General features: G+C 46.5%; 1 protein-coding gene across 1 annotated transcript in view; it reads left to right on the top strand.

The window, feature by feature from the left end:
- The window catches only part of CCDC12 (coiled-coil domain containing 12), a 66,541-nt gene extending 47,479 nt beyond the window's left edge, over positions 1 to 19,062 (top strand). Inside the window, exons 4-9 of the mRNA XM_023726389.1 lie at positions 7,704 to 7,783; positions 9,878 to 9,939; positions 10,183 to 10,217; positions 11,326 to 11,402; positions 11,498 to 11,581; positions 16,204 to 19,062. Coding sequence (XP_023582157.1) covers positions 7,704 to 7,783; positions 9,878 to 9,939; positions 10,183 to 10,217; positions 11,326 to 11,402; positions 11,498 to 11,580 — 337 coding nt within the window. The 3' untranslated portion in view covers position 11,581; positions 16,204 to 19,062. The remainder of the gene's footprint in view (positions 1 to 7,703; positions 7,784 to 9,877; positions 9,940 to 10,182; positions 10,218 to 11,325; positions 11,403 to 11,497; positions 11,582 to 16,203) is intronic.
- Positions 19,063 to 25,685: the final 6,623 nt, after the last annotated feature.

Below are 25,685 nucleotides of genomic sequence, written 5' to 3'. Positions count from 1 at the left end.
GGTGTATAGGAAGACCTCGGGAAGGCCTCGCAGTGTCACCATAGCTGCTCGGCACTCAACAGGTCTCCCGTGACACCCACAGAGGAGGCAGAAGAGAGGAAATGGAAAGGGATTTTTCCCCGTTTTAGAAGCAGACACAGTAGGGTGTGAGCTCGGGCATCACCCTGTTGCTTTGCCATAAAGATCACGAACAGTTAGGAGTTGCCTGCCCCTGACCCAGCCACATTCCTGCCCTCTTTGCATTGCCTGGGCATAGTTTCTTTGCCTCCTGAACTGTCTTCCCAAGTGTCATGGTTTGAATTATGTCCCCAAAAAATATGTGTATCAATTTGGCTGGGCCATGATTCCCAGAATTGTGTGGTTGGCCTCCATTTTGTGATTGTAATTCTATATTAAAGAGGATTAGGGTGGGATTGTAACACCACCTTTACCCAGGTCACATCCAATGTAAAGGGAGTTTCCCTGGGGTGTGGCCTGCACCACCTTTTATCTCTCAAGAGATAAAAGGAAAGGGAAGCAAGCAGGGAGTTGGGGACCTCATACCATCAAGAAAGCAGTGCTGGGAGCAGAGCGTGTCCTTTGGACAGGGGTCCCTGCGCCGAGAAGCTCCTAGTCCGGGGGAACGCTGACGAGAAGGCCGACAGAGAGAGAAAGCCTTCCCCTGGAGCTGACACCCTGAATTTGGACTTTTAGCCTGCTTTGACTGAGAGGAAATAAACTTCTCCTCGTTAAAACCATCCACTTGTGGTATTTCTATTATAGCAGCACTAGATGACCAAGACACCAAGTCATTAAAAAGCTCAGAGAGCCCCAGGCTACCCTGTCTCTAAAGCTCTTTCTCAAGTGCCCTCTCTGAATTGCTTCATCCAGCCTGTGGCAGGTAAATGCCAAGCCCCTCCTGGAGCCACGCAGTACTGTGTGCTGGAGCTAGGTCTCTAGGAGCTTGTAGGGTGGGGTGTGAAGGACAGACATACAGCCATTGAAGGGCCACACATCTAGAGTGTGATGGCTGCTATGGTAGAGGACAAGCAGGGCAAAGAGGGGGTACAGTAGAGGAATGGTCAGCTGTGCCTTGAGGTGAGCCGGGGCACTCAGAGGAGGGAAGGGCTGCCCACAGTGACGCCTCATTCACTGAGCTAGCTCTTGAAGCCTGATGGACAGGGAAGGGTGTAGCAGACAGAGGGCTGGTCCCTGCAGTGACCCAGGGGACATTTGATTGGAGAGCAGGGTGTGGGGACCAGTGAGGGGGTGAGGCCAGGGCCAGGTTAAGAAGTTTGGACTTTGTTTTGGGGCTTTGGGGATCCTGGATCAGAGGGAGTGAGAGTGGAGGCTCTGAGGTGGTCACTGTGTGTGCCTTCTCGGGGAGAGACAGCAGGGCTCAGTCAGACAGTGACTATGGATGTGGAGGGGGCTGTGGGGGTTCAGGGCATTTGGGTGAAAAGTACAGGCTCCTCGATGGCATTGAGCTCACTGGGCTGCCCTTCTTCCCACAGGCTCTAGAGCAGGAAGCCCCAAGAGCATGGCCTGGTCTCTGCTCCCTTTTGGCCAAGGGGACAGCCTAGCCTCAGGCCACAGAGGCTGGGGACTGCTGGAGCTCTGTGCAGGGGCTGCCTAATGCAGTCCTGCTCCTGGAGCTCAGCCTCCCTTAAGTCCCCTTGGCCTGTTTCCTTTTGTCTACTTGGTTGGTTGTTTCTAATTGCATTAGAAATTCTGTGAACTACAGAAAATCAAAGACTTTCAGGGAACCTAACACAAGACTGAACCTTTGTTTTTTTAGCCTTAGAACAGGGAGAGCTGGCCTAAGGGCTCTGGCCTGGCTCTTTTCCACACCTCTGTCTTCAGCTCCTTGAAAGCTGGGGATTGACCCACACTTCATGTGGCCCATTGCCCAGCATTGCCTTAGGCATAGGAACGGCCCATAGGGTTAGATCCTGTCTTTTCCTTCCCCTATCCAGAAGGTTTCAGTCCAGGTCAGTTTTATACCAGTTCTGAACAGGGAGGGCTGCAGAGCTGAGTAAGACAGGAAGCCAGACTCATAGCTATCCAGGGTTCCAGGGGTCCCTGGTAACTGATGCCAAGCTAGTGGGGAGCAGAACAGACTGGAGAGGGAGGCAGGGAGAGAGGAAGAAGGTTTTTCTCTGACTAGGCCTCAACTGCTGTTGGTGTGTCCTGACCAACCATGTCACTTGGTGTGTGGTATGCGTAAGTAGGGAGCAATCCTTGCCATCCTGCAGGCCACACAAGGACTACTTTCTGTCTACTTGGCTACCCCAACTACATTGGGGGACATTTTGAGGGGCCTTGGTAGGACATGCATGTAGCTTCTTGTTCCCAGCTGCACACACACAAGGGTCACTCTCTGTGGGCTTCGTAGGGTTGACTGTCCCATCTTGTACTATAGGTCTTACATGTTCCTATCCCAGCAGGCAGAGCTCTCAGGGTTTGGGGAGGGGCATTTGGGGTAGTAGTGTAGAGTGGGAAGGTGGTACCCCTGGGAGATTTGGCCTCTGTCACCTGCAGGACACCACTCTGGGTCTGTTAAGTATTGATATCCACAACCTGCATCATCTCCACATAGCCTCATGAGAGAAAGATGTCCCTGATCCATATGGAAGCCAGTGAAATCGTGGCCCTTCCCATTTCTCAAAAGCATCAGAGTTGCGATTTGGACCCAGGTCATCCTGTTGGAAGTCTAGGGCTTTAGGACCTCCTCTCCCAGCATCCTCCTCATTCTGATACAGGGGTTGCAGAACCATCATTTGGCTCCTGTGGCCCTGAGAAGAGTGGGCTTCCAGATATTAGTGCCTGTGTAGTGAGTGCAGGCAGCCTCGGAGCTTCCTGGCCAGCTGGTAAGGTGTTGGCTTTTGGCCTGCCTTGGCTGGTTTGGCTGGTACTGTGTAGTCTCGCCCTGCCCAGTCTCTAAGAGCTGTCGTAGCCCCAGTGGTACAATGGGAAGCCCCAAAGGTGGCGGCCTGGGCCTGCTTTGTATGTGAATCTGTTGTCTTACTATTTGTTTCTTGACTTTCCTATTGGTTGTGTCTTCTTTTTCTCCCAGTTCTGATTGTCTTTTGGATTTGTTTGTTTTTAATCATTCTATTTCCGTTCTCTGTTAACTTGTTAGTTGTATACTGTTTATTCCTATTTTAGTGGTTTCCTTAGGAACAGCAACATGCATCCTAAACTTATCAAAGTCTAATAATTAGTATTTTTACTATTTCCCATACAACTCTAGCACCTCATAGCACTTTTTGCTGCTCTTCCTTTTTTGCTGTTGTAGCTATATTTTAAAACCCCCAGGACATTATTTTATACAGTCAGTATTCATTTAGATTTACGCACATATTTACCCTTTCTGATGCTTTCCATTGCTTCCTGCAGATTTGTGCTTCCATCTGAGATCATTTTCCTTCAGCTTGAAGCACTCCCTTTAGTATTTCTTAAAGCACAGATACGCTGACAACAAATTCTCCCAAATGTGTTTATCTGGGAAGTCTTTGTTTTGAATGCTATTTTAGCTAGATTTAGCATTCTCGTTGGGCATTTTATTTTCTTTCAGCACTTTAAAGTTAGCATTTCATTGTCTTATGGCTTCCACAGTTTCTGTTGAGAAGTAAACTCCCAGTTTTAGTTTTTCCTTTAAAAATTTTGTGTCATCTGATTTAAGATTTTTCTCCTGGTCTTTGGTTTTTAGCATTTTGACAATGCTTCTAGGTACGCTTTTCTTTGAATTTATTCTACTTGGGATTCATAGTGTCTCTTTAATCTATGGCTTGATGTCTTTCACTAATTTTAAAAATTTTTCAGTCACTATCTCTTCAAGTATTGCTTCTGGGACTCTAATTACATGATGTTAGATCTTTTCACCCTGTTTCATATGTCTATTATGATCTTTTATGTATTTTCCAACTTCGGTGCTTCATTCTGGATATTTTCTTCTGATCTATCTTCCAGTTCATGGGTCCTTTCTTCAGCTCTGTCTAAATTGCTGTTAAACCCACTTACTGAGCTCTTAATTTCAGTTTTATATTTTTCAGTTCTAGAATTTCTATTTGATTAATTTTTATAGTTTCCAATTCTCTGCTAAAATTCTCCATCTTGTAGCCTACTGTCCTGAACTTTTATTAATTGCAATTATTTTAAATTTCATTTCTAATAATTCTAATATCTGGATGTTTTGTGGATGCATTTCTGTTGTCTTTTTCTTTCCTTCTCGTGGTTTTTACTGAAGGCTGGATATTATGTATAAAAAATTTTAGAGATAATTTGAGGTTCTGAGTAATTTGTTTTTCTCCTGAGAGAATTAACTCTAGTTTCTGGCAGGCATTTAGGCTAGGGGTGCCCTAGCCCACCCTTTCAGGACTGATGAAGAGGCTTCGTCTTACCAGTGCCTAGTTACATTGCCCTGTCTGCCAAAGGGCAGGCCAGTCAGTGATTGTGCTGATTCACAGCTGTGTTCAGCCCTTATGAAGAGTGGTCTGTTTTAAGTTTACCCCAACTCTTAGGATGGGTAGGGCATGGGGCAGTGTCACAACAGAAGGCCTAGGGGTTTGCCAGAACCCTGGTCTTTGGCTGCCCTAAATACTAATTTTTGTCTCTCCAGCACAAAACAGTCTCCACAAGATAGCCAGAATCTCTGCTCAGTCTCTAGCCTTTCAGCTACTGCTTGCAAATAGGCAAGTAAGTGCCTTTAGGGAGAAAAGGTGCCAAATGTCAGGCTCACCTTATTGAACTTCCCATCTCTCTGTTATTACAGCCCCTCAAATCCTTGTTGGCTTGGTACTTATCCAAGGTCAGTAAATATATTTTAAAATATATTAAAAACTTGACAACATATATATATACATACACACACAGATATATGCAGACATATACATATGTATATATGGAGCCCTGGTGGCATAGTGGTTAAGAGCTTGGCTGCTAACCAAAAGGTCAGGAGTTCAAATCCAGCAGGTGCTCCTTGGAAGCCCTATGGGACAGTTCTACTCTGCCGTATAGGGTCGCTATGAGTTGGAATCGACTCAGCGGTAACAGGTTTGTTTTATATATGTATTATAATTATATATATTAATAATTATGTATTGTCAAGGGGTTTTTTTTTTTTTTTTTTTTTAAAGTTGTTTGCAGAAGGGGGCTTAAATCTGGGGCCCATGTTGGAAAGAAAGGCCAGGCACCCAAGCAGAGCCCAGAGTTCCACGACTTCCTCCAAGGACTCCTACCCTTTGGCGATGGGGTAGGGTGGGGGTAGGGAGCAGGTTAATTGGGCGTTAGTGAGGTAAAGTCTCTTCATTAGTTCTAAAAGAGTGAGTTAGGGCAGGGCTTGTGAGAGCTTCATAGAGCTGCACATACCCAGCATAGTTTCCTTGTTTACAGATGTAGAAACTGAGGCCCAGAGTGGGACATTACCACAGTGAATAGGACCCAGGTGTTCTTGAGTGACCAGCACTCAGTTCTAAGGGTGGAGCAAGGGTCAGCGGGCAGCAGGGGGTGTGCTGTGCAGCCAGCCCACCAGCCTTGCTGCTCTCCTCTTGCTTCTGACCACTTCTTCTCCCCCTGCTCTGTCCTCCCTGTTCCAGCTCGTCTTCTGAAGTGCGCTGGGCAGCAAGGTGGGGCTGGGTGCTTGTTGCTGCTGTGAGTTCTGGGGATAGTTCTCACAGGGCTCTTCTCTCTCCTGTCAATTTCTCATAGAAGCTTGGAGCTAGTTTCTGAGAGGGACGTTTTTTTTTCTCAGTAATGCCTTCAGTTTTCTTCCCACACCGAGTTGCTCTTCCTCTTTTCTCCCCACCCTGTTTGTGAATGAAAGCATACCAAATCTGCTCCACTTTCCCTTCCTACACTCAGTGACCTGACCATTACCGTCAGGCCTGAGGCAGCATTAGAGATGGGGCGACAGGGCGAGTGTCTGTCCCTGCTGCTTTGGGGAAGCAGACCCTGACATTGTGGAATGGGCTTCCCACACACGGGAGATGCTGGTACTGCCCCGGGCACAGAGGGTCTAGGCCACAGGGACCCTGGCAGGAGAAGAGGAGATGGGATGTGTGGTAGGGGTGGGGTCAGGTGGAGCTGATGAACAGAGGACTGAATTTGGCATCAGAAAGCCCAGTGTTCAGAGCATTGCCACTTGTCAGCCATGTGGCCACAGACATCAGCTGTGTCCCTTCTGAGAAAAAAGTGCCTTCCAGGGCCTGAGGGAGTCGGAAATACTTTTGCCTGGTGCAGAGCCTCTCACTGTGGAAGGCCTCCTATTGGGAAAGTGTTCCCTGCCCCGGAGACCCTGGACTTTTTGAGGGGCCAGTGGTCCTTCAAAGGACCTGAAAGAGGAAGTGGGGAAGGAGGAGGCCCCACACCCTAGACTTATCTGGTTGGCACATGGGGGTCACTTCTGCATCCCTCAAGGCCTGCATGTCTGTCTTGCCTAACTGCCTTTACTCAACCCAGAAGCCCCCAGGAACTCTCCCTGCTCACCCTATGGAGTTAGTCAGGGCCCCCTCCTCCTGCTGGCAAGCTCTATGCGTGTGTGGGTTAGCGCATCTATAAGTTTGGATATATCCAGACAGCCTTCTCATTTTACAGCTGGGGAGACTGAGGCCTAGAGTAGCGTCTATGATTCTTAACTGGAGATCAGGGCTCCAGTGTGTGATGAGCCACTAAGCCAGGGAGGCACCCAGTGACCCCTAGGTGCAGCCAGCCCTGCCTAGGGAGACTGAGATGAGAGGGAAATAAAAACATGCTTGCTGGCCCAGGTCCCACGTGTGGGCTCTTGTGATTCTGGCCCCTCGTGGCTCCTCCCCCTTCACGGAGGTCTTGGACTCGGCATTTTAAGGACCTCTTGCCAGGGTGGTTGTGCAGTTCTGACACTGTCCAGGCGGCCCGAGGCTCTCCCAGCCTCGCAGTCCATCCTGCCTGTCCTCGTACCCTTGCCTGCCGCACCCGGCAGTCCTAGGGTCCTGTGGGGTCAGCCTCTCGTCTGCTTTGTGCCTTGACCCTGTCTTCTCTGGCCTTGGGCCCGGTGCCACCTCCTCCTGGAGTCCTTCCACATCCCCACTAGCTGTAAGCAGCTGTGCCGCCTGAAATCCGCAGGTACTTTGCCTGCCTGTCCATGTGTCACTCTTCCTCACTCACCACCTCGCACTCCTGACCCAGCACACCTAGACCCTTGCCATCCATATTTGAGGGACTACTTGGCAGTGGCCCCAGGGCACAAAGGCTCTGAGGAGGGGACTGGGCTTGGGGGATGGGGCAGGATCACTGACCTCCTCTTTCAGGAGTAACTCAGCTCAGGAGTGCAGGCCTGGCTTGGAGTCAGACCCTGCAACCACTGCTGTGTGACCTTGGGAAAATGGCATCATCTCTGACCCTCAGTTGTCTTAACTGTCAAGTGGAGATGATTGAGGAGAGACATCCAGCGAATGGGAGAGAACCAAAATCCTATCATCCAGGCAGGGCCTTTCGAGAGCAGCCGGCCCAACTGCTAATTGACATATTGGGCGGGGGGCTGAGGCTCAGAGGGGGAGGCCTGTCCTGATGATGCTTCTGTTCCCACACTTTTCCCTCTTCACCAGGCCTTCTGTAGAGAGACCAGAGGGGAGTTGGAAGTGACCAGCTCATGTGGGTTAATCACATTTAGATGTGCAAGTTGTATGAGGTGAATGAGATGATATCACACCCTTGACTTCACCTCTGCTTGTTCTCTGCTCTTGTAGGGAGCTCAGGCTGCGGAACTATGTCCCAGAGGATGAGGACCTGAAGAAGAGGAGGGTACCCCAGGCCAAACCAGTTGCGGGTAGGTGGGCTGCCTCTCCGCTGTGGCACTGTCAGCTGCATCCACCTCAGAGAATAACCGACAGTGCCAGGGCCGGAAATTGGGCCTCCAAGAAGCCCTCTGTCACCCTCACAGCAGATGCACAGATAGGCTTGACGACAGCAGAGAGGCTCTCAGGGCACTGGGAAGACCTGCCGTGCCCACTCTGCTGGGCTCAGGCCCTGAGTTTGAGGCCTTCCAGGGGCCCATGTGGGGCTCTAGGAGAGACCACACCCCTCAGACGGCCTTCCAGGCTGAGAAGTGGAAGTGGCTCTGGGACCCTTAGGAAGCAGGGCAGGGTAATGGGTCCTTTGGGCCCTGGGTAGGTCAGAGTGAGACCCTGACGGGGGCCGACCATTCAGGCACTCAGAGCAGTGGGCAGGCAGACTGGGCTTGAGGCTTGGCAGCACCAGAACACAGATGATGGGGAGAGGTGGTCCAGCGGTGGGATGAGGGGCAGCATCTGGGCCAGCCCAGGGGGCTGCACAGTCTCTCTGTGGTGTGGGGAACAGCACAGCAACCAGGAGTGTCAGACTAGCCCCAGGCCTGTCCACAGCTGTCCACACCAGAGGTGCCACAGAGCTTCTTAATCATGTAGATCCCAGCCCCAGAGATGCTCTCAGTTTTTAGGCTTTATTTTTGTTATCTGTTTCTAATTGTACAAGTAATAAATGAATAAATACATTTACCTTGTAAAAAAAATAAGAGTTCCCATTTGGCCACATCCCAGTCTGCTTCCCCACCTCTGCCACCCCTGAGGTTCATATGCTTCCCAGGTCTCTTAGGCATCTAGCACTGCTCTAACAGAAATACCACAAGTGGATGGCTTTAACAAAGAGAAGTTTATTCTCTCACAGTCCAGTAGGCTACAAGTCCAAATGCAGGGCATCAGCTCCAGGAGAAGGCTTTCTCTCTCTGCCGGCTCTGGAGGAAGGTCCTTGTGATGCATCAGTCTTCCTTTGGTCTGGGAGCATCTCAGTGCAGGAACCTCAGGACCAAAGGACACGCCCTGCTCCCAGCACTTCTTTCTTGGTGGTGTGAGGTTCCCATGTGTCTCTGCTCGCTTCTGTCTTTCTTATCTCAAAAGAGATTGGCTTAAGACACTATCCAGTCTTGTAGACGTCATCAGTATAACCTCATCATAGTGATAGAGTTTATAACACATAAGGAAATCACATCAGATTACACAATCATACAGTACTGGGAATCATGACCCAGCCAAGCTGATAGACATTTTGGGGGGACACAATTCAATCCATGACACCAGGTGACTTGCTTCAAGCTTTGGGCACCATTGTGGTGGGGGTAGTGGCACACTGGGGGACAATAAGGCAGGACAGAGAAAGGAATAGGGAGCTGGTCCGATGCCTCGGGGTGAGGATGCAGCCTGGAGCCAACCCCTGTGGCTGGAGGGAGGTGAGGCAGGGCACGGAGGACCCTGAGGGAGCATAGTGCGACTGAGTTGGGAGAGCTCACAGAGCCCAGACTTGTTGTTAGTGCCCTGCCAGACCCCCTCTGTGTCCACAGGAGCGGGGCCCTCTTGCTCAGACTGCCCAGAGGCCCGCTGTGCAGCAGTGGGGTGGAGTGAGGAGGTGGCCGTATCCTGAGAGCACATACCTGAGAGTGGAGAGGAAAAGCCACCTTTGGCCAGGGCCAGCCCAAGGCCCAGAGGACCCCCTCAGAGCCCAGGAAAAGCCAGTCCACAAGGCGCTTCACAAAACCATACAACTTTGGATATATCCGGGCAACCCTCTTGTTTATACTTGGGGAGTCTGAGGCCGAGAGTGGCATCAGCGTCCATGCTTCCTGACTGGAGGTCAGGGCTCTGTCTACTCCAGCTGAGTGCCTCCTGCCATCTCTACCTCACCCCAAGGGATTGCCCTCATCTGGGAAACCCAGGCCCCTCCTCTAGAGTAGCCTTTGCAGGGGCATTCACCTCTGGCTGGTTAGGGGCTGAGGGGAGAGGTGGAGGCAAAGGCACCCAGCCCCCTGCTCCCCTCCCATGTGGCCTCAGTATGGCTGTGGAGTGTGCAGCTCCTTTCCGAAAGGCCTCCGTTGTTGTCTTGCCCCCTCTAGTGGAAGAGAAGGTGAAAGAGCAGCTGGAGGCCGCCAAGCCAGAGCCTGTCATTGAGGAAGTGGTAAGTGCCTAGGGGCGGTCCCTGTTATCCCTCACTGCCTCTGTAAGCCCTTTCCCCCTTCCCCAACTGCTCTTCCTCTGTCCTCCTTCCTTCTCTCCACTTCTTTATTCCCTTCCCACCTCCCTGCTTCCTTTCCTTCTTCTTCCTCCTCCCTCTTCCTCATTTTCTCAACTCTGTCTCCTGCCTTCCCACTTCCCCTGGGGTCAGGCCCCTCTGGCCCTGACATATGTCTCCTCCCTCCAGGACCTGGCCAACCTTGCCCCCCGGAAGCCTGATTGGTGAGTGTTGCCCGTGCAGGACTGGTGCAGGCTGACTGGGGGCTTCATAGTGCCAGGCATGGGCCTCAGGCCAGGCTCTTCCCACCCTCACAGTGGGGGGACTGACGGTATAGACGTGTAGCTGCACAAGATAATTACTCTGAAATAAGTGCTGAGAAGGACATAAATGGATTGATGAGAGGGAAGTGATGGGGGATGGCATGAACGCCAAGATCTGAAAGGCCAGAAGGGGCTGGCCATGGGGAAGGGGTTCAGGCAGAGGGGAGAGAGGCCATCCCCTCAGGAAGCTCTTTCTGGAAGTATGAGGACCTGCCCTATCCCAGAAAACCCCATTTGAGCAAGCCTGGACCTTTGCCCCCATAGATCCACAGGGTGGAGGCAGGATGGTGGGAAGGGCAGACATGAGTTTCTGTCCCAGTTCTGCCTGCTCCCCTCTGGCGCCAGTTTCCTCATCTGTGAAATGAGGGTGCTCATCCTTCTCCAGTTCCCCTGTGAGCCTAGAAAGAGTGTGAGAGGGGCCATGTGGGCTGGGAGGATCTTTTTATTAACTCTTCCTTGGGCCAGAGATAGGGGTCAGATCCCTCTGGCCTGTAATTCTGAGAAGCTTAACACTGTCAAGTACAGCACCAGCTGAGGGTGTTTTAGTTTGATGAAACAAAAGCACGGGCCATGTGTCCTAAGAAACCCAGAGCCAGAGAGAACAGACTGAGTGCATGTGCCCTTCTGGAGGCCTGTGGTGGCAGAGGCGAGCATGTGGCTAGCGGAGGAGCAAGGCCCACAGTGGCCCAGGGAAGGTAGGCTCCCTGATGGTGACTGAGGGGACCAGACAAGAGGCTCCCCAGGGAAGCATGCACCCTTGCACACCTTGGCTCAGCCCCTTGTGTTAAGTGGGGCTGTGGTGCCAGTCCCCTGCCTCAGTGAGAACGAGAAGATGGCCGATGCTGGGTTCCTGAGGGTGCAGACAGGGAGAGAGAGGAGCATCCTGGCCTCTTCCCCAGGGCACCACCTCAGGCCAGCTAATGAGATTCCTCGTGCAGGTGGGGAGAGAGCCAAAGCCACACTCAGGCCAGCCTTTAGCCTCTGGTTTCCCCCCACCTCCCTGCTCCAGGGACCTTAAGAGAGATGTGGCCAAGAAGCTGGAGAAGCTAGAAAAGCGGACGCAAAGGGCCATCGCTGAGCTGATCCGTAAGTGCAGGTCTGGGCAAGGCGAGTCCCTGTCCTCTGGGTGGTGGCCAAGCACAGAGCCCCTCCCTACCCACCCTGTCTGCCCTTTCTCCCAGGGGAGAGACTAAAAGGCCAGGACGACAGCCTGGCCTCTGCAGTGGACGCCACCGCCGAACAGGAGGCCTGCGACTCCGACTGAGGTGTGCCCTGTCCCCCGACCCACCTGTCAGGCCAGCCCTGTAGGTGGGCAGGGGTGGGCTGGGCTTGCCATCAGCTCCGGTTTGGCTTCAGAGCAGTGACTGCCTGCCTCATCAGGGGGTGAGGTCAGCTCCTTGCCTCCTGGGTGGTCCCTACCACTCTGAGCAGGGGCAGAGCCAGCAGTGACTCTGGGTGTGCCTGTGTATATACATGTGTATGTATTTTGAACTTTTTTATATCTGGAAATAGAGACAAGTAAACCCCTGTGTATAGCAGAAACTTATCTAATTTTTCCTGGGCCCTGGGGATGCTATGGGTTTGGGTCCCAAGACAGGACAGAAAATGAAAAAAAAAAATGAAACCCATTGCCGTTGAATCGATTCCAACTCGTAGCGACCCTATAGAACAGAGTAGAACTGCCCCATAGGGTTTCCAAGGAGCATGTGGTGGATTCAAACTGTCTACCTTTTGGTTAGCAGCTGAATGCTTAACCACTGAGCCCCCAGGGCTCCAGCCAGGGCAGAGGCAGTGCTTAATACGAGTAAGCCCTCTGTTGGGCGGGGCCTGTTGAGGCTGGAGGAGTGAGGAGGGCCCTGGGCTGACCTTCTGAGTCCGGGTCCTGGCTGGACCTTGGTCAGCAGTGGTTATCTCAGAACCCTTAGATGACAGAGACAGTCTGGCCTAGGCCTTGCAGTGGTCTGTGGAATAGCCTAGAGATGTTCCCACTCTGTTCCCCTGTGGAGCCCCTCACAGTGAAGGGGAAAAGGAAGAAGCTGGACCTGTGAAGGGGATGCCCTGTGCCCTGGCAGGCCTCAACTCCATGCTGCTCTAGATTTGAGGCCTGCTGCACTGTCCTTTTTCCACCCTGCCCAGTTGTACGCAGCCCCTCTCCCCATTTCAGCCAGTCAGACTGTGTCTTCCTGGGACAGGGCCCCATACCGGGGAGGAGTGACATATTCTGGTACAGACTAGGATGTTGTCTGGGTTTCAGTTGCGATCTTGATTCCTGGGCCCCCGAGCTTCTGTCTTTAGGCCCAGTAGCCCCCTTTGTGTAGCCGACTCTCCAGGGCGACTGACTGCCCACATCGTCTCTGGCTCCAGATTCCCGTAGCCAGTTGGAATTTCATCTCCTCCAGGATGGCTACATGCTTGCATTTCATTCAGGGTTTCCCCTTAAGCCTCCTGCTCCTGCCATTACCACCCCTCCTTCCCCCAGCCTCTTTATAAGCAAAGCTTCTGTGTGAAGTGCTTCAGAAGGGTGTGTGCTTCACCCCCATTTCCACAGTTTTCACCATCGGTCACTGTCCACCTTTGACAGTATAGTGTGTGGTGTCCAGAAAGCCTTCAGGCACAGACCTGGACATTCCATCCCAGTGAGTCCAGAGATGAAGCAAGCTCATCGTCTGGGCCATTTGGGGTGGGAAGGGGGGATTGTGGAGCAGAGGGAGTACCTGAGTCCTCCATCCAGCAAGTCATCCCATATGTTTTTCCCTCTGTGCTGTGTTCCAGGCACACAGTGGCCCAGCTCTCGTGGACAATGCTGAGGACTTGGGTCAGGGAGGTGGAGTGAGTGCATGCACAGAGACCAACACACTCACACAGTCAATAAAATGCTTTATTATTCAGCTACTCTCAGAAGGTGATTTCCCGTGTAGAAAAGGAGCAGAAACTTGTAGCTGTGAGTGAGGTCTGAAGTTGTAGGTGGCTGGCCGCTACAAGGAGCAATAATGGGACAAAGCCAGGACTCTAACTCACACAAGGGACAAGGACCAAGCACGCTCACAGATGTCAGAACTGGAGCCAGGCTGCCTCTGCACAGCTGGGGTCTGCACCTGGGATTGCAGTTGTAAACAAAGGAGGGACCCAGACACCTGGTGACTGACAGCTAGGCTCCCACTTACCACCAGCTCTGGGACTGGAGTAGGCTTATTCCTATAGTATGAGATCCTAGAGAGTTAATGGTCTGCTTCTGAGTGTAAAACCTGTCTCAGTCATGTAGTGCTGCTCTAACAGAAATACCATGAGTGGATGGATTTAGCAAAGAGAAGTTTATTCTGTCACAGTCCAGTAGGCTACAAGTCCAAATTCAGGGCTTCAGCTCCGGGGGAAGTCTTTTTCTGTCAGCTCTGGAGGAAGGTCTGTGTCATTAATCTTCCTTTGGTCTGGGAGCTTCTCTGCGCAGGAACCTCAGGTCCAAAGGATGCGCTCTGCTTTCGGCACTGCTTTCTTGGTGGTATGAGGTTCCCATGTGTCTCTGCTTGCTTCTCTCTTTTATATCTCAAGAGATTGCATTAAGACATTAATCTTGTCAACCTCATCAGGATAACCTCATCACAGTGACAGAATTTACAACACATAAGGAAATCACATCAGATAACACAATCATACAATACTGGGAATCATGACCCAGCCAAGCTGACAGACATTTTTCGGGGATACAACTCAATCCATGACACTCCACCCTTTGGCGCCCAAAAATTCATGTCCTTGCAACATGCAAAATATCTCATATCATGGCAAAATTCTTAACTCCAAGTCCAGATTCCAAAAATCCCTCTTCATCTGTGAAATCTAGAATATAAGATAATCTGCTTCCAATGGTACAGTGGCAGAACAGGCACAAGCTAGACATTTCCATTACAAATGGAAGAAACTGGAAGAGAAGAAGGGATAACAAGCACCAAGCAAGTCAGCAGAACACATTACATTAGCCCTCAAGGCTTTGAAAAGAATCCTCTGTTCTCTGAGACAATTTACACAATAGCCCTGCCCTCCGGACTGTAGGTATTGGCCACAGTCTCCGGCTTCTGAGTGGAGGCCCCTCGGCCCTGGGCTTCAGCTCTGCCTTCCAGGCCCACTGGGACAGCAACTCTGCTCCCTCGGCTTTAGGCACACCATTCTCCTAGTCCATCGGAGTGACAGCTCCAGCCTTAGAAACACCAGGGGCCATGGCTCCACCCTTTGAAACCCCAGAGGTCTTGGCCATACGTTTTGAGACTGAGGCAGCTCGGCTTGTTGTGTTCCTTGTCTCTTCAGCTTCTTCCTGTGGCCTTTTGGCCCTCGGGCCTCACGCCCGCATCTGCCCTACTGGGGCAAGTGTTCCAAAGCTTGGTAGCTCTACTGATTAAGTGCCTGGAAGCACCCCACTCCTCCAGGAAGCCTCCTGCACACAGGAACTCAGCTCCCTTGCTCTGTGGGTCAGCAAGCCGAACTCCACAGATAAGTAACCGAAGGCACCCCACTCCTCCAGGAAGCCTCCAGCGCACAGGCAGTCAGCTCTCTCGCTCTGTGGGTCGGCTCCAGCACCATCTTGGGCTGGTGTCCTGATTCTGCTGCTGCTGGTTCTCTGTCGCTGCCCCTTCTTTGCTGCTGCAGTTTCTCTGCCATGGCTGGTCCTCTGCCACTGCTGCACCTGTATCCACTCAACAGTTTCAAAACCACTTCTACATTTTAGGTATCTGTTAGAGCAGCACCCCACTCCCAGTACCAAAATCTGTCTCAGTCATCTAGTGTTGCTCTAACAGAAATACCACAAGTGGATGGATTTAGCAAAGAGAAGTTTATTCTGTCACAGTCCAGTAGGCTACAAGTCCAAATTCAGGGTGTCAGCTCCAGGGGAATGCTTTCTCCGTCAGCTCTGGAGGAAGGTCTGTGTCATTAATCTTCCTTTGGTCTGGGAGCTTCTCTGCTCAGGAACCTCAGGTCCAAAGGATGCGCTCTGCTTTCGGCACTGCTTTCTTGGTGGTATGAGGTTCCCATGTGTCTCTGCTCGCTTCTCTCTTTTATATCTCAAAAGAGATTGCATTAAGACACTAATCTTGTCAGCCTCATCAGTATAACCTCATCACGGTGATAGAATTTACAACACATAAGGAAATCACATCAGATAACACAGTCATATGATACTGGGAATCATGACCCAGCCAAGCTGACAGACACTTTTGGGGGACACAACTCAATCCATGACAAAATCCTAGGTGTCCTACAACTTTCCCATAAACAAAAAGAAACAAAAACAAAAAAAACCCAAACCCGTTGCTGTCGAGTTGATTCCGATTCATAGTGACCCTATAGGACAGAGTAGAACTGCCCCATAGGGTTTCCAAGGAGCGGCTGGTGGATGTGAACTGCTGACCTTTTGGTTAGCAGCCGAACACTTAACCACTGCACCACAAGGGCTCCTGAAACTTTCCTATAACGAAAGAGAAAAAAAACCTGCCGTGGACGATGGGCTGTCAAACAAAAATTACAAAGCACGTGAGAAAATCCAGTGCCTTAAACAAAAATCTAACAGCCCAACAAGTGGGAGAATTTATACCTGAGGAAATTGAAACAGTAACATCCTAAAAGGCTTTAAAATGAGCATTTGTTTTATGATCAGAGAAATAAAAGAGAGACTGGCCCCCATAACTCAAGAACAGGGATTAGATATAATAAAGAACTAATTAGGAATCTTAGAAGTAAAGAATATGGTCATTAAAATAAACTCTTTAGAAGAGTTAAATAATAACTTAGTCAAAGAAGGAATTAATGAGTTGGAAGTTAAAGCTGAGAAGGTCATCCAAAAGGTGAGAGAGGGAGAGAAGGGGTAGATTGAGAAGTGTGACAGTAGCTTTCTTTCCAGGAAAAGAAAGCCAGAGAGAGAAGGTACTTGAAGAAGTATTGGCTGACTACTGTTGTTACTGGCGCCATGGTAAAATAGGTGCTTGAACTGATCCTCCCTTTGCAAACAGCTAAATAACAACAACGAAAACTTTTTAAATGCAGCAATGAGCTGGTAAGTAAGGACTACTTTGGCAAAAAGGTAAGAGGCAGCAAAATGCCGTGGTCTGGCCTTTGCCTTGAGGGTATTTGACAAACCGGGTAAACTTGAACATTGGTTTTTGGGGTCCTCGATGGCCAGGGTCAGGACAACTCAAGACGTATGCAAAATGAGGGTCTAGTAGGAGAGCCGTCCATAAAGCTGGGACTCCAAGGGGCTGCATCCTGTGTGGATAAATATAAATCTGCTCTCCTGGCATCCCAGAGGAAAATTGGACCTTGCCACTTAGTGGAGTGAAAAAGGGTCTCCCTTGAGAAATTGTGTTCACAAGCCAGCCCACCTGTGAGTTTGCACATGAAAAACCTCAAGCCAGGAATTTAAAGTGGACATCTGACTCAGTTGAACCTTTATTCATCTCAGTCCTCAAGGACTTCTCACTGATAAACTTCAAGAAAAATGAGCAGCTTCCAGAAAAATTCACCAGATAAACAAAGCACCAAGAGGAGAGGACATCAAAAATAACAAATAGAATCAGACTTGCAAAGAGTTCAGACATGAGGATTATCAGTCATAGCATTTAAATGTTTAAAAATGTTTTAAGAAGTAAAAGAGTCTTGAGATTAGGAATAGGTTAGCAAAAGAATCAAACTGATGTTCTGGAAATAAAAAAATATTATAGGAATTTAAAGCACTGTGTGGGTTAGGCACAGCTGAAGAGACAGTGGGAAGCTAGATCTGAAGAAAATTACCCAGAATGCAGCCCAGCAGATAAATATCAATAATATGAACAAGAGACTGAGAAACATGGGAGGGGATAGAGTGAGAAGATCCAGCATAGCATGTGATTGGAATTCTAGGAGGAAAAAGTAAAAATGGGGCAGAGACAATATTGGAAAAACAGTGATTGAGAACTTCCCAGAATTTAGTAAATCACCAATTCACAGATTCACAAAGGGCAGTGAATCTGAAGCAGGACAAATTAAAAGAAATGTTCTGATTTTTTATCTGGGTGGTGATTAATTAGATATATTTTGTGAATATTCAGGGAACTGTATACATAGGATTTGTGTAATTTTTTTATATGTTTATTAAAGCTCAATGAGCAAATTTACTTAAAATTTTTTACCTTGTATTAATCATCAATTTCTGTGTAACAAAACTCATTGACTTAAAACAGTATTTCAGTTTCTTTGGGTCAGGAATTAAGGAGCAGCTTAGCCTGGGTAGTTCTAGCTCAGGGTCTCATGTGGTTGCAGTTAAGATGTCAGTTGGAGCTGCAGTCATCTGAAGGCTTGGCTGGGGCTGGAGGCTGTGCTTCCAAGATGGCTCACTCGCATAGCTGTTGGCTGGAGGGCTCCAATCCTTGCCACATGGACCTCTCCATAGGGCTTACTTGAGTGTTCTCACAGCATAGCAGCTGGTTTCCCCCACAATGAATAAGAGCAAGGAGGAAGCGTCAGAGCCTTTTATGACCTGAGTCTGGAAGGGATAGTCTGCCACGTTCTGTTGTTAGAAGTGAGTCACTACATCCAAACCGCACTCAAATGGAGAAGAATTAGGCTCCACCCTTGAAGGCAGAGCTATCAAAGAATTTGTGGACATGTTTTAAAACCACCACATACCTAAACACATTATAATGAAATTGCAAAACACAAAGAGCAAGAAAAGATCTTAAAATTAGTTAGGGAGAAAAGACATACTACCTTTCAAGGGGCAACAGTTGAACTGAAAGACGATTCAACTGGCAACCATTATTATTGGAATGATACTTTCCATGTGCTAAAAGAAAACTGTCAGCTTAGAATTTTATACCCAGAGAAAGTATCTTTCAAGTACAAGAAAACCAGGGCTTTTGCCACCAGCATAATCTTACTAAAAGAAATTCTAGTTTGGGCAATAAAATGTTCAGAAATTCACTGTGGAGATGGTTGCACAAATCTGTGAATATATTAAAAGCCATTGAATTGTACACTTTAAATGGGTGAATTGTATGGTATGTGAATTACATCTTGAAGCTGTTTTTTAAAAAAATGAAATAAGCATTCTTCAAAAAAAAAGTTTCTAAAGGGTATCTTCAGACTGAAGGAACACAATCTGAGATGGAAAGTCTGAGATATAAGAAGGAATGAAGAGAATGTGTAAATTTAAATAGGCATTAACCCTATAAAAGAAAAATGTTTTGTGGAGTAAAAGAAAAGCAAGGGACACTTAGAAACATAACAACAATAGTATGTAAGTCTAGAGGGGATGGGCGGTGATTGGCCTGTAAGACGCTTACTCGGATCCCTGGTGGCACAGTGGTTAAGAGCTTGGCTGCTAACCTAAAGGTCAGCGGTTTGAATCCACCAGCTCCTTGGAAACCCTATGAGATAGTTCTTTTCTGTCCTATAGAGTTGCTATGAGTCAGAGTCAACTCGAGACTCCATGGCAGTGGGTTTGGGGTTTTTTTTGAAGACACTCGGGAAGAGGGAAAAGACCCTGATTCAGACTCTGGTATGTAGGCAGGCTGACATTTCTAGGGTATCCCTGAAAGGAGAGAAACAGAGTGTGCACCCTCCAAACCAGCTGAGGGAGTGGAGGGGTGGGAGGGGCAGAGAAGAAAGAAATGAGAAATAATTATCCAAAAGAAGGCAGAGAAAAAGAAAAGGTGGGACAAATAAATGAATCTGATTATGTCAATAATTACAATCAATGTACTAGACTGATTGATCTTTTTTTTTTTTTTAACTCAGTTTGATGCTGTTTAAAAGAGAAACCTAAGCCCAGACAGAAAGATTGACAGAGATTGAAAACACTCTATTAAGCACAGACACAACAAAAGAAAGCTGAGGTGGCTGGGTAATGTCAGACAAGGGACAGTGGTGTGTTGTGAAGCAATGGGGCCTCTCACCCAGTGCGCATGGGAACGTTAACGGGTGCAGCCACTCTGGAAAAGTGAAGTACGTGCACACTGTGACCCAGCAATTCCACTCTTGGTGTCCTAGAGAACTGTTGAACGTGTACACCAGGATACAAGTACAGAAATACAGAAGCATTGCTCATAGTAGCACATGCGCACACACAAACATCAAAATTAGATGTGGTAATAAGTTGTGGTAATTTTTACAGTAGAATATTCTATAGCAGTGAAATGAGCTATAGCTATGTACAACATGGATAGCTCTTGAAAGAAGCAAGTCACAGAAAAAATAGAGTATGAGCCGTTTGTATGACATTCCAAAACAGGCAGAGTAAACAGTATACTCTCTAAGGATTCACACATGGGTGATCAAGTTGGCGCAAAAAAGCAAGGTGGTGACCAACATCAGGCTTGAAGTTAGCTTTGGAGAGGGCCCCACAAGAGGTCTTTGAGGTTTTGATAATGTTCTTTTTCTTGGCTTGAGTGATGGGAATTCATTTTACTCTCTAAACATTTATTTTTATACACTTTTGTATATATGCTGAGTTTCACACATACGGTTTTTTAGAGAGAAATTTCCAGGCTTCACAACCTAAAGTCACTGAATATGAAGTGGAATTAAAAAAAAAAAAAAAAAAGGCCATGTCTGCGGTTTCACGACAATGGTTGACATTAGAACATTGAGGATAAATAGAAGAAGCATACAAGCTATGTGAAAAAGAAAAGACGTTACCTACAAAGAAATGAGTTTCACTTTTTGTCAACAATACATACCAGAAAACAGCCTTTCGTAAGTGCTAAGGAAACGTGTCAATCTGCTCAATTATAAAGAATAAGGGTAGGAGAGCCATTTTCAGGCTTATAACACTAAGCGTTTACTGCACACTGATCATTGCTGGAAGAACTACTAAAGAGTACTTTGCAGCAAGAACAGGATATGGGCAGGAGGGGGCTGTGGGTTGTGTGAGAATCGGGACTACATTTGGCAGTCACCACAAACGGCCTCTTAAACAAGAAGTGGTTTATTGTTACTGTGTTAGCAAGTCCAGGTTGCTGCAGTTGTTCCTTGAGGTTACCAGGGATGTGAATCCCTTCTGTCTCCCCAGCTGCCGTCCTTGGCTCCTCGTGGTGACCTCTGCACCCCCAGGTTTGAAGTATAGGTGGGGAGGGGTAGCAAAAGGAACAGGCAAGCCCCATCTGATCTGCCATTACTGTGTCACAGGGCCATTCCTAGCTGCAAAGATATGTGAGGAGTAAAGATATTTTAAGCTGGGCACATTGCCACCATAATAGAAATTGAGGTCCCATGAGAAAGGAGAAGAGTAGAAAGAATGCTGGGATGACAGCCAGCAGTGCCTGCCACAGGATGCAGTAAAAAATGGTAAGCAAAGAAACTGGTAAACATTGGAAAGTTCAATACACATGACAAACCTCTAGCAGGAGTGTCAAAGAAAAAAAGAAGACAGAAATAACAAATACCAGGAATGAAACAGGGATATCATGACCCTACAGACATCAAAAGGACAAAAAGAGAATACCGTAAATAATTATTAAAAGATGAAATGGGCCAATTTCTTGAAAAGCACTAAGTACCACAACTCACCTAAGAGGAAATAGATAATACGAAATTCTGTAAATTTTAAGGCTATTGAATTCATCATTTTAAAACTGGAAAAAAATCTCCAAACCCAGATGGTTTCACTGGGGAACTCTACCAAACCTTTAAAGAAAAATCAACACAAATTCTACACAATCTCTTCTAGAAAATAGAAGAGGGAACACTTTTTCATTCATCTTATGAGGCCAGTGTTATAGTAAAACCAGACAAAGCGTATAAAAAAAATGAGAGATCAGTATCTCTCATGGTTGTTGTTAGGTGCTATCAAGTCAGTTCCGACTCATAGCGACCCTAGGTACAACAGAACGAAACACTGCCCGGTCCTGTGCCATCCTCATGATCTTTGTTATGCTTGAGTCCATTGTTGCAGCCACTGTGTCAATACATCTTGTTGAGGGTCTTCCTCTTTTTTGCTGACCCTCCATTTCACCAAGCAAGATGCCCTTCTCCAGGGACTGATCCCTCCTGACAACATGTCCGAAGTATGTGAGACGTAGTCTCTCCATCCTTGCTTCTGCGGAGCATTCTGGTTGTACTTGTTCCAAGACAGATGTCTTCATTCTTTTGGCAGTCCAAGGTATATTCAGTATTCTTCACCAACACCATAATTCACAGGCGTCGATTCTTTGATCTTCCTTATTGTTCAGCTTTCACATGCATATGGGGCGATTGAAAACACCATGGTTTGAGTCAGGCGCACCTGAGTCTTCAAGGTGACATCTTTGCTTTTCAACGCTTTAAAGAGGTCTTTTGCAGCAGGTTTACCCAAAGCAATGCGTCTTTTGATTTCTTGACTGCTGCTTCCATGGGTGTTGATTGTGGATCCAAGTAAAATGAAATCCTTGACAACCTTAATCTTTTCTCTGTTTATCTTGATGTTGCTTATTGGTCCACTTGTGAAGATTTTTGTTTTCTTTATGTTGAAGTGTAATCCTTACTGAAGGCTGTGGTCTTTGATCTTCTTCAGTAAGTGCTTCAAGTCCTCTTCACTTGCAGCAAGCAAGGTTATGTCATGTGGGTAGAGTCTTCCTCCAATCCTAATACCCCATTCTTCTTCATATAGTCCAGCTTCTCGGATTATTTGCTCAGCATACAGATTGAATAGGTATGGTGAAAGGATACAGCCGTGATGCACAACTTTCCTGACTTTAAACCACGCAGTATCCCCTTGTTCAAATGACGGCCTCTTGATCTGTGTACAGGTTCCTCATGAGCACAGTTAAGTGTTCTGGAATTCCCATTCTTCGTAATGTTATCCATAATTTGTTATGATCCACACAGTCAAATGCCTTAGCATAGTCAATTAAACACAGGTAAACATCTTTCTGGTATTCTCTGCTTTCAGCTAGGATCCAGCTGACATCAGTGATGATATCCCTGGTTCCACATCCTCTTTTGAATCCGGCTTGAATTTCTGTTAGTTCTGTGTTGATGTACTGCTGCAGCCACTTTTGAGTGATCTTCAGCAAAATTTTACTTGTGTGTGATAGTAATGATATTGTTCGATAACTTCCGCATTCGATTGGATCACCTTTCTTGGGAATAGGCATAAATATAGATCTCTTCCAGTAGGTTGGCCAGGTAGTTGTCTTCCAAATTTCTTGGCATAGACGAGTGAGCCCTTCCAGCGCTGCATCTGTTTGTTGAAACGTCTCAATCGATATTCCGTCAATTCCTGGAGCCTTGTTTTTCACCAATGCCTTCAGTGCAGCTTGGACTTCTTCCTTCAGTACCATCGGTTCCTGATCATATGCTACCTCCTGAAATGGTTGAACGTCGACCAATTCTTTTTGGTATAGTGATTCTTTGTATTCCTTCCATCTTCTTTTGCTGCTTCCTGCGTCATTTAATATTTTCCCCTAGAATCCTTCCATATTACAAGTCGAGGCTTGAATTTTTTCTTCAGTTCTTTTAGCTTGAGAAATGCGGAGTGTGTTCTTCCCTTTTGGTTTTCTATCTCCAGGTCTTTGCACATGTCATTTCTCACGGAATAGACACAAAAATCCTCAGCAAAATACCAGCAAATAGAATTCAGCGATATCTAAAAGGATTTATGCATCATGACCAATGGGATACAAAGCTTGTTCAATATTAATCAATTTAATCCATCCCATTAATAGGCTAAAGAATAATCACATAATGTTATCAATTGATGCAGAAAATTATTTGACAAAATTCAATACCCATTCGTGATAACTCTCAAAAAATAAGGAATAGAGGGAAACTTCCTCAACTTAATAAGGAACATCTATTTTAAAAACCTATAGCTAACATCATACTTAATGGTGAAGGACTGAATACTTCCCCCTAAGATCAAAAACAAGACAAGGATGCCCACTCTCACCACTGCTACTGAACATAATACTGGAAATCCTAGCCAGCTCAGTAAGTGAATAAAAGGAAATAAAAGGCATACAGATCAGAAAGGAAGAAATAAAACTTTCTATTTGCAGATTACTTGATAGCTTACATAGAAAACCCCAAGGAGTCTACAAGAAAATTGGAACCAATAAGTTAGTTCATCAAGGTGACAGGATACAAGATCAACATAAAAAAATCAGTTGCTAGAAATGAACATGTAGAGACCAAAATTTAAAGGGCAATACCATTTATAATTGCTCAAAAAAACAGAAAACTTGGGTATAAATCTAACAAAACATGTACAGGATGTGTATGCTGAAAACTATAAAACACTAATGGAATAAAGAAGATCAAAACAAATGGAGAGCTCACCCATGTTCGTAGATTGAAAGACGACATAGTACAGATATCAATACTTCCCAGGTAGATACATTTAATGCAATTACTATCAAAATCCCAATAAGACTTTTTTTCCTAGATATAGATGAGATTGTTCTAAAATTTATATAGAAAGGCAAAGGAATTAGAATAAAACAATTTTGAACTAGAAGAAGAAAGCTGGGAAAATCACTGTCCATTTCAAGACTTATAGTAATCAAGGCTGTGTGGTATTGACAGAGAGACAGTCACATAAATCAGTGAAACAGAAGAGAGAACCCAGAAGTAGCCCGATATGAGTATAGCCAACTGATTTTTTACAACGACATAAAAGCAATTTAATGGAAGAAGAATAGTTTTTTCAACAAATTATGTTTGAGGAATTGGATATCCATAGCCAAAAAAATAAACCTCAAACTAACCCTCAGATGTTATACAAAAATTAACTCAGAATGGATCATAATGTAAAAATGTAAAAGCAAAACTACAAAACCTCTAGAAGAAAACATAGGAGAAAGTCTTCAGAACCTAGGACTTGGTAAAGAGTTCTTAGAAGACCAAAAGCAAAATCCATAAAGAAAAAAAAATCAATAAATTTATCTTAAAATCAAAGCTTTTGCTCTGAGAAAAACCCTGTTGAGAGAATAAAAAGACAAGCTACAGACTGAGAAAATATTTGTAAACCACATATGTGACAAAAGATTGATACCTAAAATATATAAAAAACCAAAAACCAGACCTTTGCCTTCTAGCTGATTCTGATGCATAGCGACCCTATAAGACAGAGTAGAACTGCTGCATAGGGAAAGTATATAAAGAACTTTAAAAATTCAACAGTTAAAAAAAAATCCAATTAGAAAATGGGCAAAAGATGTAAAGAGGCATTTCACTGAAGAGGCTCTCTCTATAGATGGCAAGTAAGCGCATGAAATGATGTTCAGCATGACTAGCCGTTAGAGAAATGCAAATTAAAGACCACAATGAAATGTCAGTAACCACTTATAGAACAGCTAAAATGAGAAATAGTGACGATACCTAATGCTGGCAAGGACGCAGAGAAACTGGATCTCTTGTATATTGACTGTAAGATGGCACCATCACCCTGGAAATTAGTTTGACAGTTTGTTAAGAAAACCAAACATTTACCATACAACACAGCAGTCATACTTCTGGCATTTATCCCAGAGAAATAAAAACTTACATCTACACAAAAACCTGTGCACCAGTGTTCATAGCAGCTTTATTTGTAATCAACAGACAACTAGGAAAAACAAAAACAAAAAACACCAAAATGGCCTCAAAAGGCGACTGGCTAAGCAAACTGTGGCACCATAACACGGGATACTAAGCAATAAAAAGGAACAAACTGTTGATACACACAACAGGTTGGATGGATCTCAAGGGCATTATGCTGAGTGGAAAATAAGTCACATACTGTATGTTCAATTTCTAGAACATTCTTGAAATGACAACATTATAGAGATGGAGAATAGATTAGTGGTTACCAGGGGCTGTGGGGGTGTGGAGAGAGGTGGCTGTGACTATAAAGGGGAGTTCAAAAGAGATCCTTGTGATGAAATAGTTCTGTATCTTGATTACAGTGGTGGTTATATGAATCTACACATTCGATAAAATGGAATAGACGTACCAATAGACATACACATGCCAATGTCAAGTTCCTGGTTTTGATATTATACTCTAGTTATGTAAGATGTAACCACTGGGGGAAACTGGATGAAGGGTACATGGAAGCTCTCTGTATTATCTTTGTAACTTACTGTGAATCTAATTATTCCAAAATAAAAAGTTCTTTTTAAAATGTAAATGATGAGCAAAAAAACTAGCAAAGCATGTTAGTAAATTAAAATGAGTAAAAAAAAAAATTCTGTGTTTAAAAATAAGACAAAACAAGCATTCTGGAATCTGGATCACAGTCTTATGGAAGATGAGGTGGGGGTAGTTTGGGATTAGTCAAAGTGGGTTAAGTCTTGATCTTGTTGCAGGGGGTGGGGGTACTCTTAGGTGCTAGCATCTCCTTCATCGTAGGGCTGAGAAGACAGGGCAGTAGGGGGCAGCGCCAGCTCTGTG

This window comes from Trichechus manatus, unplaced genomic scaffold (assembly GCF_000243295.1).
Source record: "Trichechus manatus latirostris isolate Lorelei unplaced genomic scaffold, TriManLat1.0 scaffold00001, whole genome shotgun sequence".
Taxonomy (NCBI): domain Eukaryota; kingdom Metazoa; phylum Chordata; class Mammalia; order Sirenia; family Trichechidae; genus Trichechus; species Trichechus manatus.
This window is presented reverse-complemented; position numbering and strand designations above follow the sequence as displayed.